Source organism: Lepidochelys olivacea (genome assembly GCF_965140295.1).
Source record: "Lepidochelys olivacea isolate rLepOli2 genome assembly, chromosome: 16".
Lineage (NCBI taxonomy): Eukaryota > Metazoa > Chordata > Testudines > Cheloniidae > Lepidochelys > Lepidochelys olivacea.
Genome location: NC_140426.1, coordinates 19,001,848 through 19,019,504, shown reverse-complemented (window position 1 = coordinate 19,019,504; position 17,657 = coordinate 19,001,848). Strand labels below are relative to the sequence as shown.

General features: G+C 53.6%; 1 protein-coding gene across 1 annotated transcript; it reads left to right on the top strand.

Moving 5' to 3' along the window:
* Positions 1 to 5,870: 5,870 nt before the first annotated feature.
* On the top strand, positions 5,871 to 17,617 carry SLC2A6 (solute carrier family 2 member 6). Its single transcript, XM_084649774.1, has 10 exons — positions 5,871 to 6,165; positions 8,176 to 8,338; positions 8,964 to 9,170; positions 11,024 to 11,123; positions 11,950 to 12,161; positions 12,734 to 12,886; positions 14,315 to 14,423; positions 14,702 to 14,884; positions 15,337 to 15,482; positions 16,934 to 17,617. The coding sequence occupies exons 1-10, from the start codon at positions 6,065 to 6,067 to the stop codon at positions 17,096 to 17,098; spliced, it is 1,539 nt and encodes a 512-aa protein (XP_084505900.1). The 5' UTR covers positions 5,871 to 6,064; the 3' UTR covers positions 17,099 to 17,617.
* The last annotated feature ends 40 nt before the right edge of the window (positions 17,618 to 17,657 follow it).

Sequence of the window (17,657 nt, the reverse complement as noted above, 5' to 3'; positions counted from 1 at the left end):
AGTGGCCCTGGCCATTTTGCCAGGTGGAAAATGTTTTTGGGTCCTTGCCCTTTAGCGGCGGAGCAATCAACAAAGAAAATATCACTCAGCTGGCCAATCAGCCATGGGGTGGGAGGTGCAGAAGCCAGCTAATTGGCAGATCAAAAACATGTGCCCAATCAGAGAGGAGAAAAAACAAAAAAAAACCCAAATGGCACAATAGGACATCACCCCCTGGAAATTGACACCCAAGGCGACAGCCCAGCTTGCCAGCCCCTGTCTGTAACACACACCAGAGAGTGGGCTACACCAGCAGGGAGCAGGCTCAGCACACAGCATGGGATGGCTTCTCAGGAGGTGACTCTTCCCCTTGGTTGTTCCATAGTCCTGGAACAGGAACATGGAGGGATGTTGCAGTACAGATCACTCACATCAGGCATGAAATGCAGCCACCTCTGGGGCAGAACGCAACAGGAGGTCCATGACAGAGAGTCAAGACAACAGTTTTCAGAAAGAGGCTGGGGAGAACAACTTCTCCGACTGACCCTGTGAAGGGCGTTTGAGGAGGCAGGATGCACTGTAGAACTGGGCAAATTTACAAGCACTTCATTTCCGCTACATTCACAGTTTTCCAAAACCTATAAAAATCAACTGCCAGGGATCATTTCCTGGGTCCCTAACCCACCCAAGCAAGGCAGCATTCGTGCGAAGAGGCTGCCGCCTGCCTTGCCCCAGCTTAGCACAGAAATAAACAAGAACAAATATGTGGCTGGCCTAGACACGCAGAACGAAGTGGGTGTGATACTAACCAGTTACACTATCACTGTACACCTTGGCCGGTGGCAGCCACAGACGGCACACAGCCAGCTCGCCCCAAGTGGGAGTCGGTTCCACCATTCAAAGGTCGAAGTGAAGAGATAAAGTATAGCTTTCCCACACTCATGCAGCAAATACAATCTGATCTAGGAACGTACGACCACAGAAGGAGCCCCTGGCTAGGGAATCCAACTCACCTAGGAGATTATAGTCTGTAGTACAAGAGGGTTTAGAGACGCCAGTTGAGATCAAGGCCCCATCGTGCCAGGTAGACACACAGCAAGAGACAGTCCCTGTCCCAAAGTGTGTAGAGGCTAAATAGACAAGAGATGGGAGGGGACAGAGAGGTGAAGTGATTCCCCGCAAGACGATCAGTGACAAAGTTGAGAATACAGCTCCACTCTGCTAGTGTCTAGCCCAGTGGTTCTCAAACATTTGTACTGGTGACCCCTTTCACACAGCAAGCCTCTGAGTGCGACCCACCTTATGAATTAAAAACACTTTTTCATATATTTAGCACCATTATAAATTCTGGAGGCAATGCGGGGTTTGGGGTGGAGGCTGACAGCTCACAACCCGCCGTGTAATAACCTTGTGATCCCCTGAGGGGTCCTGACCCCCAGTTTGAGAACCCCTGGTCTGGCCCATGGGTTTAGTTGCAACACCGACCCAGTTGTTGGTGAGCAGGATTGAACCTGGGACCTCTGAAGCTAAATGCATGAGTCGCTACTGCATGAGCTATAAGCCACATGGCTCTTAGCTAAAGCTGTAGCAGACTCATTAATCTCTAAGTAGTCTCAGTGCCACTCCATGGGACAGAGCACCACACCCAGGAGGTGTGTGGGTTACATACTGCATGAGCTATAAGCCACATGGCTCTTAGCTAAAGCTGTAGCAGACTCATTAATCTCTAAGTAGTCTCAGTGCCACTCGAGGGGACAGAGCACCACACCCAGGAGGTGTGTGGGTTACATAGTCATCACACCACTCCCAACTCAACCCCATCAGCTATAGCAACTTACCCACCGCAGCACAGCACTTGTACAGCGCCCTGGGAATGGATGACTCTGTGGCCCGGCATAAAGATTTGGAGGTTTTGTTGCCAGGGCTTTGCTGGCAGGGCATTAGGAGCACAGCAGGACTAGGGCTCACTGAGTGCTAATGGGCCAGTGGGCTGAGGAAACCCCTGATCTCCCAAGGATGAAGAGCAGTGATTTTGCCTGCTTAAATGGAACTATTTTCCCCCACATGAACAGCCCAGCTTCCCTCTGCTTTTCACAATCTGGCGGGGATTCTGCTTCTGTCTCTGCAGGTACAGACCCTCACAGACCTTTGTTTTGCAGCCAGCATGACATCTGCTCAGGCCAATACCTGAATGGCACAAACCAGGCATCATCATTTAAAATGGACCTAACTTCAGAATTCACAGCCAGATTCCCATGAAGTTCCAGGGCCCAATGTTCCCCTGTGTAGCTCACGGGCCACTGGGATGTTTGAAACAGGGGCTTTGCTTTCGCCTCCTCTTGGCGACCTAAAAGTTCAAATCGCTGCTGATAGCTGCTAACCCCACTGCTACACTTGGGCTTTGCTTCAACACATTCCCTTTGGCCAGTGCCAGTTCCCTTCTCCTGGGATAGATCCAGAGGTGAAAGTAAGCCGGTATGCCCTGGTACGGCGTACCGGTAAGAGCCGGTGCGCTGTACCAGGACTGGCTTTCAGAGAGGGCAATTTAAAGCCCTGGCGTAGCGGCGGCGGAGCTGCAGTGGGGATTTAAAGGGCCCCCGAGCTCCAGCCACTGCTAACACCCCCCCCCCCGGGCCCTTTAAATCCCAGCCTGAGCCCTGCTGCCCGAGCCCTGGGGTAGCAGCAGCGGGACTCCGGAGGGGATTTAAAGGGCCGGGGTGGTAGCGGCGGCTGGAGCCCCAAGCCCTTTAAATCCCTGCCTGAGCCCTGCTGCCCGAGCCCTGGGGTAGGGGTGCGGGGTGCTCTGGCGGGATTTAAAGAGCCCTGGAGCTCCAGCCACCCCTGGCTCCACCCATCATTTAAAGGGCCAGGGCGGTAGCAGGGCTCAGGCGGAGATTTAAAGGGCACAGGGCTCCGGCAGCTGCTACCACAGTGGAGCCCCAGGCCCTTTAAAGCTCTGCCAGAGCCCAGAGCCCTGGGGTAGCGGTGGCAGCCGGGAGCCCCCAGGGCTCCTCAGTGATTTAAAGGGCCCGGGGCTCCGCTGCAGCCCTGGGCCCTTTAAATCGCCCCCAAGCACCAGGGCTCCCAGCCGCCTCTGCAGCTGGTAGCTCGGGCGTGATTTAAAGGGCCCCGGGCTCCCAGCCCCCACTACCGCAGCTGGAGCCCTGGCCCTTTGAATCAAGATTTAAAGGGCCCGGGGATTTAAGGCCCTGCCTCTTCTGGTTGAGGCCATGCCCGCTGCTCAGGACCCCGGCATACCGGTAAGTCCTCTAACTGACTTTCGCCCCTGGATGGATCCAATTCTAACACAGTGCCAGCCTGGCAGATGGTACTGAGAACCAAGTGCAGTTCCCACCTGTCGCCACCAGATGGCAATGTAGCTACACCCTTTGAAACGCTGCCTTTTCTCCCTGGGGTGGTCCAGAGTTCAGGCAGAAGGTTTCCCAAGTTGTGGCGAGTTCAGATGCATCAGACGCAAAAGAGTATTCACCGTCAAAGCAGGTTTTTTAATTTCACGTGGTGAATCTGGCTGCTGCTTGCCTCTCTCTAGGAGTTTATTGCCTTTGCATATGGTTAACCGACCCGAGGAAAAGGCCCTTCAGCTTTATAGCAGAGCCGGATAAACGACCAGTGGTCCTGATCGCAGAGAGGAGTTAATTGGCACCTACCCATCCGTGTCTGTCAAGGACCAGCTTCTGCTTTCAGTGTCAATCCAGGGCAATGCAGAGCAGAACCCAGCCTGAGAACGTTACATCAGAGCAGAGAGTCCCCAGTGGGGTTTCAAAGCCATGTGGTCAGAACTGCTGAGAATGTGGCTTTGCCAGACTCTTCCTCCTAGCTGGGCAAGTGCTGCTGAGGGTCCACGCGGACAGGGTCATGCCCTGGCTTGGGCAATTTTCAGATGAGCTGAACTATGGCCTCGGGTTCCAAACGCCCCTCGCGCTCGGAGCTCTCTTCCTTCAGGGAAATCTGATGCCTGAGTCAAAGGTAATGTCCCAGCATGACTCTGACTCCAAATAAAATCTGCTTACACAAACCTGATGCAGTCAGGGCTGTGTGTGTGCACAAGAGAAACCAGCTCAGACAGTCTCCTGGGGCAGAGAGCCACCCCCACAGTGACTCCTCCGACTGCTGTGGGAATGGCATTGAGAGGAGTCCAAAGGGGGCCCTCCATCCCAGGCCTCACTGTACTATCCTTGGGCTTGGGAGGATTCGGGAAATGTTGATTTCACCCTACACACATGAACCACCAGAAAGAAATATTTCCATGGAGAACTCTCGACATTTGCAGCTAACCAAAATGAGACAGATCTGCTTGAGAACCTGGCGTTTGATTTAAGGACCTTTACTGTGTCTGTTCGGATATGTGATGGTGACTACTGGTGATTTACCAGCTCTTAAGCTTTCACTTTTGAATCTCAACCTCTACTGTCATTCAATAATTATTGTATGACACCCCCCCTCAACTGCCTGATGCTCCCCCATAATTGCCCACAACTGTGAATATTTAAATAGATAAATATTAAAAATACAGTTACAAGGAACCACAGATTTTAGCTGTTCAAATTATTAAAAAGTAAACATGGAAATCTGCCAAGCCCAACTCTGCTCCCCTGGGTTGCCCCTGCCCAGATAGCCTCTTGTCACAGGCTGAGTCCCTCAATGCCAAAGCTTATCATTGGCCCTGGTGTAAGCCAGATCCTCCCTCCATGATTTCAGATCTGGTTCCCCACCAGAAGAGCCACTCTGGCACGTTTCTGCAAGTTCATCCCACCATCACAGACCCGTAACCCCAATCCCCAAAACCTGGGGAGGCTGGAGCTGGGGTGCTGTTAGACCCACCATAGACCTAGAAACCAGCTGCAGTGTCTGGCTCCGGAGCCAAACTTCCCCAAGGTCTGGGATGGCTGGTTGCAAGTTGTGGTTTGGGCCCTTTGCTACTGATCCTCCAGTCGTGCCTGGCTACCTGCCTAACTGCCGTTTGCAGGAATGAGTCTTCCAGAAGGCTGGAGGGACTGGTTCCTGGGGGACGAGGTTTGCCCTCGACCCTGCATGCCCCTGATGGTGCAGGATTGCTGTGCTCCAATGCGTGCGAGCAGAGGGCCCGGGCAGGGAGATGTTAGAGATCCTCAGTGCTAGCGAGTCTCAGCCCCGTGCTCCCTGCCTGGCCAGGACACAGGGTAATGAAGCAGTGGGATGGGAAAGGGCTTTTCTGTGGAGTGAAGGGCTCCAGTGAGATCCTGATCACACTAAGCACACACGTAGCTACCCGCTCTCCTCTCAGCCCTGACACCAGCCACCAGGGCCAAGGGGCCCGCACAGCGTTACCCCCTCGGCTGTAGGAACAGGTCCCGCCCGGCTCATCGGTCCTGTTTCGCTGTATCGGTCATCGATCTCAGTCTTTCAGTTTGTGCTTGTGACCAGAGCTCCCCCCGAGCCATGTGGCTGCACCAGCCACACCCTGACAGAGGCACCAAGTGCCCTGGTGGAGATGCTTTCCCCAAGTAGGGGGCATGCCAGGCTCCCTTTGCCACATCAGTATGGAACATGCCACCCTCCCCTTGCTATGCCACATGGGGCATGCCAGCTGTCCCTGGCCACGTGCTGCCCAGGGGAGTTGCCCTCCCCTTCTCTCTGTCTCTCACACAAGAAGGGTGCGGGGAAGAGACAGGGCCAGATGATGAGGCATGTGAGCTCAGGAGTGAGCGAGGAGGAAGAGTGGGTGACTGAAGGAGGAAAGGGTGGAGGACAGGGTGGGATGGGGTGGCAGTGGGGGTGGGGCGAGGGGGATGATTATTTCCCTGTCACTTTTTCACATTTCCTGGCCCCAGCCAGCTTCCTCTTCTGGGGCGCTCAGCCGCTCACCCACAGGCACAGATTGCACCGGTTAAGCAAGGCTTTGAGCTGCCTCCTCGCATCTCTCGCTCTCTTTCGCTTTCATTCGACTTTGTTCCTGCTTGTCCCTTTGAGACAATCCCAAGCTAGCAGCAGCCCAGAAAGCTGCAGAGGCATCACACCCCCTGGGGACAGTGTCTCCTGCAGCCCGTGCTGCCCATCCACTGGAGAGACGAGGACAGTCGCCCCCATGGACGCCAGCATCCAGAAACCGCTCCTGGGAGCGCCCAGCTCAGCGTATCAGACCTTCCCTCAGAGGGATGCCCACCAGCTGGACCGGGAATACATCAGGTAGGAGCTGGGCTCGCCCGGCTGCGCTCTTTGCCTGGGGGCAGGGGTCTGGCTGATGGGAGCCCGGCTGTGGCCATTGCTCTCCGAGAGGAGCATGTAGGAGTGACACACCTGTACTGGGGCTGCTCCTCTCCCCGCCTGTGCCCATTTCAGTGGGGTTGGAAGAAAGGCCTCATCTATTCCTCACTGTCCAGGACCATTATTGAGTCATCGGTATTCAGGTGGCACCCGGAGCCCCGGGCGGGACCCGGAGCCCTGCTGTGCCAGGCGCTGTACGCACACACTGAGAACCAGGCCCTGCCACACACAGCTCGCTGTTTAGTTTAAGACCAGAAGCAATGACTGAGTGTAACAGGTGCAGCTGGTTCAAACTGGCACCGCTCCCCTGGTATCGACAAGGCTATGCTGGGAATGCTGCGGGGGGGCGAGATGAACTGCAAGGCGCTCACACGCTGTCCTGGGCTACCAACATGCACAGCTAGATGACCCTGAATGGCCGGGACACCCCTCTGTCTGGCCCCACTGCGACAGGCCCTGTGCCCACAGGGAGGTCAGAGCCTAGCAGTCAGCGCCCAGAGCTCTGTTCCGCGGCTGGCTCTTGCTCAGATGAGCCAGACACCAGGACTGCTGGCTTTGCCGGGCTGGTGGGGCTCAATGCTGAGCACACTGGGGGTGCGTGGGCTTGTGTGTGTGTAGAGGGGGTAGGGCTATAGGGAGAGGAAGGATTGTCCAGTGGTTAGGGATGTAGCCTAGGACCTGGGTTCAAGTCCCTGCTATGCCACAGACATCCTGTGTGACTTTGGGCAGGTCACTTCGCCTCTCTCTGCCTCAGCTGCCCGTCAGCACAACAGGGATGAAAGCCCTGCCCTGCTTCCCGGGGCGGGTGAGGGGGGCTGTGAAGATGCCGACACTAAGGACTGTGAGGCGCTCACACACGACAGTAATGGGGGCCAGATAAGCATCTCTGGGCACGTCTACACAGTACCAATAGACCCACAGCAGCAAGGCTCAGCACCTGGGTCCACTGACTCCGGCTTGCTGGGCTCACACCCTGGCTCTGAAACCCCCCCGTGGGGGGGAGGCTCTCCGAGCCTGAATGATTACACTGCGAGTTGTAGCTCCCCAGCACCAGCCCACGGGGAGGGTTTGCTGGGTCGACGCACCCTAAGCTGGGCAGATGTGTGCTTTGGCCTGGGGTGGGACGCTGGTTTGGGTCCCGCTCTGGGAGAGTGACAGCTTTGTGTTCTGTGACTGCACGGCCCCTACCCAGGGTGCGCCTGGGCACTGGAACTAATACTAAACAAGGATTTACCAGCTTTCAAAAGGTAAACTGCCCCCAGACAGCCCTCTCCCCAGCTGCCAAGGGCTAAAGGGAGCGGAGGAACTGCAGTGCACCACATGGAGGCAGCCCCACCACCACTTCTGCATTCTTCAGCCTCGGGTACCTTAGGGTTCCTGGAACCTGAAAATCAGGTTTGAAGACCTCACTGACTTTGGAAGGGCTCATATTTCACAGCCCAACCTGCCTGAAGTCTCCAGCTGCCCCCCTCCCCACCCTTATAACCCACAAGGTCCCGGTCTCCCACTCACAACGGGACAGCTTAAAGGGGGGACGCTTACACATGGGTCCATTATGTAGAAGGGACTACAGTTATGCATTAATAATAATGTTGTGTATAACGCGCCCCCATCCCCAGGCGCCGCTCAGGGCTCCACACAGCAAAAAGGCCGTTGACAAGCCCATTCCACCCACATGCTCCAGAATCTGTAACCAACAAAATCAAGGAGGGCTGGAAAAGAGGGGCCCAAAGGTAAAGCAGGGGTTGGGGGTGGGGCAATAGAAGTGCCTGGGAGCCTAATGAGGAAAATCCTTTGGGATAAATAGGGTTTGATCTCATTCTTTATTCTGTCGAGAGCAATGTTAGCTTAATACACCCACAACCACCCCCGCCCCCAAACACCCTGTCCTCTCTTCCCTGCTCCATCTCTTGTCCTGTCTTTCTCCCACAGAACCCTTCAAAACAAGCGGCTCTTTCTAGCAGCTTTCGCTGCCGTCCTGGGGAACTTCAATTTTGGGTACGCGCTGGTTTACACGTCCCCTGTGATCCCTGCCTTGGAAACATCCAACATCCCCGCCTTGAAAATCACCCGGGTGGAGGAATCCTGGTTTGGGGTAAGAAGTGGCGAGTCACCCCGCTGAGGGGAACAGCACACACATGGCAGCCAAGCTGCGAGAGGCGATTTATGCCGATCCCGTGCTGGGAGATGCTGGGTTAAAGAGCCCTGCATTTCCACACGGGACTAGTCGGTCCCAACCCGAGACTCCTTGAAGGGCCTGTTTTTCAGAGGGTGGGTGCTCAGCACTCTCTGGAAATCAGGCTCCCTTTTTAGGGATCTCAAGTTGGGCCCCCCCAAAAAGTGAGACCGCCCCACAGTCACCAGGCGCTTTTCCCAGGTGACTGTGAAAGGGCAAAATGTGCGTATGTCGCTCCAGGGTGCCACCAGGTGGCTGGTGATGGCGGGGCTCTGACGGGGGAAGGAATGGAATGGCGGTCAAGGTGGGAGGAAACTTCCAGGGCTCTGGCCAGGATACACAGGAAGGCCCGAACGAGGGTTGGTAGGAGACAGCAGCTCCACCAGAGAGAGGTTTGCAAATCTGACAGTGACTCAGAGCCAGGCTGCTGGGAATCCACGGGAGTTTTGCCATTCCGGTCACTCGGGCCAGGCCGTCCCCCCCCCGACTTGCCGTGGGAGGGCACAGAGCCGCCATGTACCTCCCACGCACCCTCCTTTTGCAGTCCGTGTTCACGCTGGGAGCTGCCGCCGGAGGCCTCAGCGCCATGCTCCTGAATGACCGCCTGGGTCGGAAGCTGAGCATCATGTTCTCAGCCGTCCCTTCTGCTGTCGGATACGCCTTCATGGGCAGTGCCCAGGGAGTCTGGATGCTGCTGCTGGGGCGGCTGCTGACGGGCTACGCAGGCGGCGTGACGGCGGCATCCATACCGGTAACGAAGCGTCAATGAGTTAACAGGGCAACGGCTCATTGCCTCTCCCCCTCCGCTCCTCCCTCCCTGGGGCATTAGCCGAGGTAGCAAGTTCGTCCACGGGCTGGAGACGGGGCTCCACATTTAATCCGCTGTCGAGGTTACCCCAGCCAGGCCTTGGGACTTGGGGTGCAATAACCAGGCCCTACTGCTGCTATAGTAATTGACGGCCTTGAACGTCACAGCAGGGTCAGGTGCCAGCTCGGGGCTGGTATTGGGACACAGGTGACTTCCCTTGCCGGGCACCGAACCCGCAGTGCCCTGTTACTCAGTGGCGATTGGGCAGCCTGTGTGCAATGAGTTGGGTGCTTCTCCCAGGGATGCCCCTCCTGGCAATCGCTGCAGAGAAGTCAAGCGTTGAATGGGCCTGACCACTGAGCTAGGATACAGAGGGACCTAGACAAATTGGAGGATTGGGCCAAAAGAAATCTGATGAGGTTCAATAAGGATAAGTGCAGGGTCCTGCACTTAGGACGGAAGAACCCAACGCACAGCTACAGACTAGGGGCCGAATGGCTAGGCAGCAGTTCTGCGGAAAAGGACCTAGGGGTGACAGCGGATGAGAAGCTGGATATGAGTCAGCAGTGTGCCCTTGTTGCCAAGAAGGCCAATGGCATTTTGGGATGTATAAGTAGGGGCATAGTGAGCAGATCGAGGGACGTGATCGATCCCCTCTATTCGACATTGGTGAGGCCTCATCTGGAGTACTGTGTCCAGTTTTGGGCCCCACACTACAAGAAGGATGTGGATAAATTGGAGAGAGTCCAGCGAAGGGCAACAAAAATGATTAGGGATCTGGAACACATAACTTATGAGGAGAGGCTGAGGGAACTGGGATTGTTTAGTCTGCAGAAGAGAAGAATGAGGGGGGATTTGATAGCTGCTTTCAACTACCTGAGGGGTGGTTCCAAAGAGGTTGGATCTAGACTATTCTCAGTGGTAGAAGAGGACAGGACAAGGAGTGATGGTCTCAAGTTGCAGTGGGGGAGGTTTTGGTTGGATATTAGGAAAAACGTTTCCACTAGGAGGGTGGTGAAACACTGGAATGTGTTACCTAGGGAGGTGGTAGAATCTCCTTCCTTAGAAGTTTTTAAGGTCAGGCTTGACAAAGCCCTGGCTGGGATGATTTAATTGGGGATTGGTCCTGCTTTGAGCAGGGGGTTGGACTAGATGACCTCCTGAGGTCCCTTCCAACCCTGATATTCTATGATTCTATGACTTGCCCAGTTGGTTCCTCCAGCTCTGGGGGAGGCGCAGGGAGGCAGGGAGGGGGGCAGTTTCTGTGCTCTGGCTAAGGAGAGAACTAAGGCCCTAAAAGCTGTCAGTCGGCACCTTTCTGCACCACTAGATACCCACGCCCACAGGAAGAAGTGAAGAGCTGGTCTTTGCCCTGTGCTGCCGTCCTCACCACAGTTACTTCCTCCTACATGCAGGATGCATTGACAGTAATATCAGCCCAGGGTGGCTCAAAATAGGGAAGACAGAAATTGGGCAAGACTGAAAATAACCAGGCTGTGGCCTTGCTCCGTTTCTTGCCCTGACAACAGAGACGACTCATTTAGAACAGGTTTCAGAGTAGCAGCCATGTTAGTCTGTATCCGCAAAAAGAAAAGGAGGACTTGTGGCACCTTAGAGACTAACAAATTTGTTAGTCTCTAAGGTGCCACAAGTCCTCCTTTTCTTTTTTCATTTAGAACAGTGCTCCTGGTTTCCCACTGGCTTTTCCCAGGACGCCCCTAGCAGGCACGCTGCAGAGTTTGGGAAGTGACACACACCCCTTCCTGCCCTGTAACCACAGTGTTACTCTCTTCTAGGTCTATATTTCCGAGATCTCTCACCCTGGGGTCAGAGGAGCTTTGGGCGCCTGCCCTCAGATCATGGCTGTCCTTGGCTCCCTCATCCTGTATGCACTGGGCAAGTACACACCACAGAGACTGTTTTCCTTTCGTATTTTGAGGGGTCACTGGGCAAATCATGAATATGTGAATGAAAAGAGGCAGAACCTAGTGGAAACTCCAGGAGGAGCTAGGATGACCACCCAGCTAAGGTCACCACAAGGGATGAGCGTGCATTGCAGTAGTATCTTGGCAGGAGACTGTTGAGTCTTGACTCTTCACTCTACAGAAGAGACCTGGGAAAACCGCAGCGGTCAGATGGGTACAGATAATGACCACATGCCCAGTGTGGGTAGATTTGCGGCAATTAAGTTGGTACTACAATGACTGGGCACCTCAGTCCCAGCGTCATCAAGAATGAAGAAAGGTTATTTCCACCACTGTGTGCAGCCCAGAACAGCTGGCCATGGAGGAACTCTTCTCCATTTCTATTGAGTGCTGCCAGCTGCTGGAGGCAGGACACCACATTCAATGGGCCCCTGGTCTGTTGGGAGGGCTGGGATGGGGTCCTGCAGAGAAAGGAAGGTCTAGCCAGCTGCCGTCTAGCTAGAGTGGGTTGAAACTTTTCCATTGAAACACTTTTTCTAATGGAAAATGGCTTTTCCAAACAGGATTTTTCATGAAAAATGGCCATTGTGTCCCAAATTTTGATGCTTTTGTTGAAAAACAAAAAAAATTTCAATAGCTGAAAACGTTTAGTTTTTTTGACGAAAACACACAAAAAATGATTTTTTTAATGAAACCCATTTTTTTATTTGAATCAAAACTTTTGGGGGGAGGGAAGGGGTGGGGAGATCATTTTCTGGGCAGCCCTGCCTTTAACATCCTGCCGCTGCTTCCTGCAGGCCTGAAGCTCTCCTGGCGCTGGCTGGCCGTGGCTGGGGAGGTGCCGGTTCTCACTATGATCATCCTGCTCTGCTTCATGCCCAACTCGCCCCGTTTCCTCATCTCGAAGGGGAAGAACGACGAGGCGGTCGGGGTGCTGCGCTGGCTCCGGGGACAGAACACGGATTTCCGCCGGGAATTTGAGCAAATCAAAGAAAGCGTGAGGCAACAGGTGCGGTGGGATGGGGCCACTGCACTGGGGCATGCTGGGAATTCATACAAAAAAACATTAGAAACACAGCCTCCTTTCCCCCCCTCCAGCTCCCATGGACTGTAAGCATTACCCTGTGTGCCTGACTGGGAGAAGCAGAGTGGCCCAAAGTATGGGGCCTCAGGACAATTGGGTTCTGTTTCCAGCCCTGCCACACACTTGCTGTGTGACCTTGGGCACATCACCTTCCCCTCTCTAACAGCGTAATGAGACTTCCCCACCACTGAGCAGAGCTTGGAGACCGAGGGATGAAAACAACCCAGGATTTCTCACCATTCACCTGCTCTGTTCTTTACGTGCCAGATCTGGCCCCATGAGTGCAAAACGCATGTTTACCTTTCCGCTCTCTGTCTGTGTGTCTAGACTTCTCTGTCTGTGTGTCTAGACTTCCCCACCGAGCAGAGCTTGGAGACCGAGGGATGAAAACGACCCGGGATTTCTCACCATTCACCTGCTCTGATCTTTACATGCCAGATCTGGCCCCATGAGTGCAAACGCGTGTTTACCTTTCCGCGCTCTGTCTGTGTGTCTAGAGCAGACGGATTTCCTGCGCGGAGATCAAGGACCCATTCATTTACAAGCCAATCCTGATCGCGGTGCTAATGAGGTTCCTGCAGCAGCTCTCAGGCGTCACCCCCATCCTGGTGTATTTGCAGTCGATATTTCAGAGCACAGCTGTGATACTGGTAAGTCCCACAAGGGACCTGATCTTCCACCTCCGGTCAATCATATGAGAATCCAGACAGCGTTTTGACTTTCAGCTAAAGCGTCGGGCAGTGGCCCCACTGCAGGAGACTGAACCCGATAGCCCCGCTCTTCAGAGCTGCTCTGATCCATCCTATGGCTCTTTGCTCCATGGCCTAGATATTCAAGTGACTAGTGATTCTGGAGGCTCAACCTGAGACAGCTTAAAGGGGGCTGGTTGTACAGAAGGCACCCGCCCCCGGAAAACCAGGCCCCTCTAAGGAGTCTCAGGTAGGGCACCAATAAATTGAGATGCTCAGAATCACTAGTCACTTTGCAAACTGTAGGCCCAGCATGTGTCATCTTCTGTCCCTACCCTCCAGTCATTCTGAGCCTGGAGAGGCTCCACAGGTCATCCCCAATGGCACAGGATGGACCAGGCGGTGAGGGGCATGTGGGTTCTAGTCAACACAAAGTATTTGTACTGGGGTATTGGCCAATGCTCCCCAAAGCTGTGCCCTACCTTGGGGGCAGGACGGCTTCCCCGTTCAGCCACCTCAGTCTGCTACAGAACATTTTAATGGCATTAGTGCTGATGTCTCAGTTCCAGTCAGGTGCATTCTGCCCAGGAAAATGTCCGTGGCAATTGCCGGGTGCCTGCATCAAACCCAACTCATGGGCAGGGCTGAAGAGAGATTCCCCTTTGCTGCTCTGTCCAATGCTGGGTTGGACAGGACGCGGCTCTCTGACTCACACCACCCTGCCCATCGCGGAGGCCCTCTTCACTCCTCCTGCCAGGCCTTCCACCTCTCTCCTCTTTGCTCCCCGCATGTACTGGGTTGGGGAAGAGCAAACCTTTCTTGAGTTAAAGGCAAAAAACCTATTATCCCTGTAGAGCAAACATACACCAAGCGGAGCCTCCTCTCTGTGCACTGCAGTCAGGGAGAGAGGGAGACCCCAGGCTTCCAAGGGGGAGTTGTCTCTGGCCATGTCTGGCCCCCTGCTGTCCCAAAGCCATGGCCATAAACGGTGGACTCCACGATTGCCAGTGGAAATTCACTCACAGAACATGGGGGACAGAACTTGGGACCTTCAGCTTCAAAGTCCCAGGCTTCTAGCATTGGAGCTAATGGCAAAATTCCTAGGAGGATATGGGTGACAGCCCCATACTCCAGCAGATCTGATGTGCCAGCCATTGGTGGGCGACAGTGGGACACAGACACACATACCAGTCGTACTTTACCCCAGGCAGTTGGCAGCCTGGTTTATTAGATCTAACTAAAGGGACCATTCTTCTGTGGCTTTCACAGAAGTAACAGTAGCTAAGTTCCATGGCTACGACTGAAGGTGATGCAAGCAGGAACCTGTACTGCCTCAGATCTTGCTTCTCGCTTTCCTACTATTTGATTATTTGTTTGTTTTTACTGTAGAAGCCGGAGTACGATGCAGCTATAGTAGGGGGAGTTCGCTTGGCGTCTGTGCTCATCGCCGCCGTCTCTATGGACAAAGCTGGGAGGAAAATTCTTCTCTTCGTATCAGGTATGTCTAGCCCCAAATTCCAGAGAGTTTTATCTCCCGGGGTGCTGGGCGAATGCTAATTCATGCGATGGTACAACCGTGGGGTGCTCCAGTGGCTCGTTTCCTTTGGAGCAGAGGGGGACAACACAGCTCACCAATGGGTCTGACTCCCGATCTCAGGCCTGTGTAAACCAGGAGGCATAACTCCATGGAACTCGCTGGAGCTCCACGGGGAGAAAACTGGGCCTCACCTCTTCATTTCACCTTTTTGTTTCTTTATTCTCGCTCTCTGTTAACAGCTGGGATCATGTTTGCCTCAAACCTGATCCTGGGGCTCTACATCCACTACACGTCGCTGCCTTCTCACAACTCTACCATGGCCGTCATTAATGGGACCCTAGTGAATCCAGAAAGCCTCACTGCAGAGCCCTCCAGCTACATCACCCTCATCCCTCTGGTGGCTACCATGCTCTTTATAATGGGTATGAACAGAAGCTACAATCCATATTCCAGCTGCAGAGGTGTCCCCCGTCCGGGACTAACCATCCTGGGCCGGTGTGATATGAGCTGGGGAGGTTCCACGCAGGGGCAGGGACTGGGGCAGGAATGAAATGTTTCTCGGGAAAAACAGTGTTTATGTGGAGACCCTCAGAGGTCTGGGGTGTTGGAACCAACGGCATAGGCAGAGAAGGGGATCAGAGGCACAGTGAATGTATTTGTCACATGAATATCACCACCACTTAGGGGGCTGTAATCAGCAAGGGCTGGATGTGAAGATGGATCCCTCTCTTTGAAGACCAGCTAGTCTTGGTAGAGTGCTGGTTGAAACGGAAATAGGAGCAGTCATGGGTCAGGGATTGGCAGGGAACTTTTCCACTCCCTACCCACTATGGTCCTCTGCTTTTCCCCTGATCTCTCCCTTTTCTCCCACCAGGTTATGCCATGGGCTGGGGTCCCATCACCTGGTTGCTGATGTCAGAGATCCTCCCTCTGAAGGCCCGTGGGGTGGCGTCAGGCCTCTGTGTCCTCGTGAGCTGGCTCACGGCCTTTGCGCTGACTAGATTCTTCCTGCTGGTCGTGGTGGGTACAGCTCATGGCGGCACGCGGAGGTTGACCTGAGGGAGGCCTTCGGGGGTTGGCTCTTTATTTATTTATTTATTATCATTTTTCTAACTGGTGCTAGGCCCTCCAAGGCTGCCACCCCATGGGAGCAATATGGCAGAGACAGCCAATCCTGTCAGTGACGCGGACAAGGGACACCGCTCTTGGAAGGCAGCACAGTCAGGAGAGCTGTAGCACAAAGATGAGACCTATTTTATCCAGGCATTGGTAGCTCTGCCCGCTCACACCATTTTATCGCAAATCTTGCGATATTTGGTGTTTTGCTTAAAGCCCCAGCTCCTGGAGTCAGGTGATGACCTGAGACTCTCAGCTTTCTTTTGTTTTTTAAAGTATATTTCTAGCCCTCATGATTGCAGTGCAAAAGCTTGAAACCATGACCCGAGTGCGACTTTGAGGCCCAGACACCAGAAGGCAATAGAAAGAACCTGAAAATCATTGTTATTTTTTTAAATCTCTTGATTCAGGCCCCAAAATATCATACCTGGGGTTGGCATTACGAGCTTCCTCCAGAACTTCATGCAGACACATGAACACTTAGTTGGCCCACATATGACTTTCCACCAGGAGGTCTCCAAATGTCTTGCAAAGGAAAGTCAGTGTCACTGTCTCCATTTTACAGATGGAGAAGCAGCAAGTGGAAGCTCAGGGTCACGCTTCAGAGCTGGGAATACAACCCAGCTGTTTTGACTCCCTGCCTGGTGATTTATCCACTGGACCACACTGCCTCCCATTAGCCCCTTCCATCCAAGGCACACTAAGCATATTAATGAAACAAGCCTCACTGTCTCCACATTAGAGGGGGAAACTTGGATGCAGAGAGATTAGGTGACCTGTGCAGGCCCACACACCAATTTAGTGGATGAGCTGTGAACCAGCCCCATATCTCCTGCCCCAACATCCCCACGCCCGTGCCTTAACCCCAAGACTATCCTTAGGTCTATAAGAACAGCCATACTGGGTCAGACCAATAGTCCATCTTGCCTAGTATCCTGTCTTCTGACAGTGGCTGGTGCCAGATGCTTCAGAGGGAGTGAACAGAACCGGGGAATTCTGAGTGATCTATCCCCTGCTGTCTAGTCCCAGCTTGTGGCAGGGAGAGGTTTAGGAACACCCGGAGCATGAGGTGCTTCCCAGACCATTTTGGCTAATAGCCACTGATGGACCTATCCTCCGTGAACTTCTCTCATTCTTTTTTGAACCCAGTTGTACTTTCACCCTACACAACATCCCCTAGCAATGAGTTCCACAGGTTCACTGTGCATTATGTTCCTCTCCATGTATGATGTCTGAGGACACAGAGGGAAGGTGTCGACTTACTGCTTCCCTTCATTTTCCCCAGTATTTTGCTAACCCACTCTTTCAATGGCTCTCGGCTCCCAAGTCACGCGGGCATTTGTCCTATTTTCCAGCAAGACTTCGGCCTTGAAGTCCCGTTCCTGTTCTTTGCGGTCATCTGCGCAGGGAACCTCATCTTCACAGGTTGCTGTGTCCCAGAGACCAAAGGCCGATCCCTGGAGCAAATCGAATCCTACTTCAGGACTGGGCGGAGATCCTTTATGAGGAACCACATATGAGGATCCTTTAGGAGCACCACCCTTCAGCTGAGCTTTCAAAACAAAATCTGACATGCAAGGGGACAAGAAAATTTTTGTGCTGGCATTTTCTCTGTGCCAATAAGGTGTGCATACATCAGGCATGCAGGCTTGTTGGTGACTTGTTGGTGACTGTCTAATTTTGGATGGAACCAATGTCTTTGAGAATCACACACTGAAATTTCACTTCCTTTTCATGAGTCACTCAACACTAGTCTAAGGGACCTTTGGTCTCTGGACAGAATGTTAACGACCTGGAATTTCTATCTGTGCTGCTAATTTTAACCTACATAACAATACCAGCTCCAACACAGTACTGGATGTAAAGAGAGCTCCTTAAAGACAAACAAACAAGAGTCTGTGGACCAGAGAAAACCAGCAGTTTCTTAACACAGCCTGTAAGAGCAAAGCAGCCCAGGGGAAGCAGGATTTGAAACAAGAGCTTACATTGTTGGCCACTGCCCAAGGTGGGCTGGCAAAGGCCCCTCATGAATTGTAACAATAAAGTGGTTTTGACGCCAATGATCGTGGGCCATGAGAC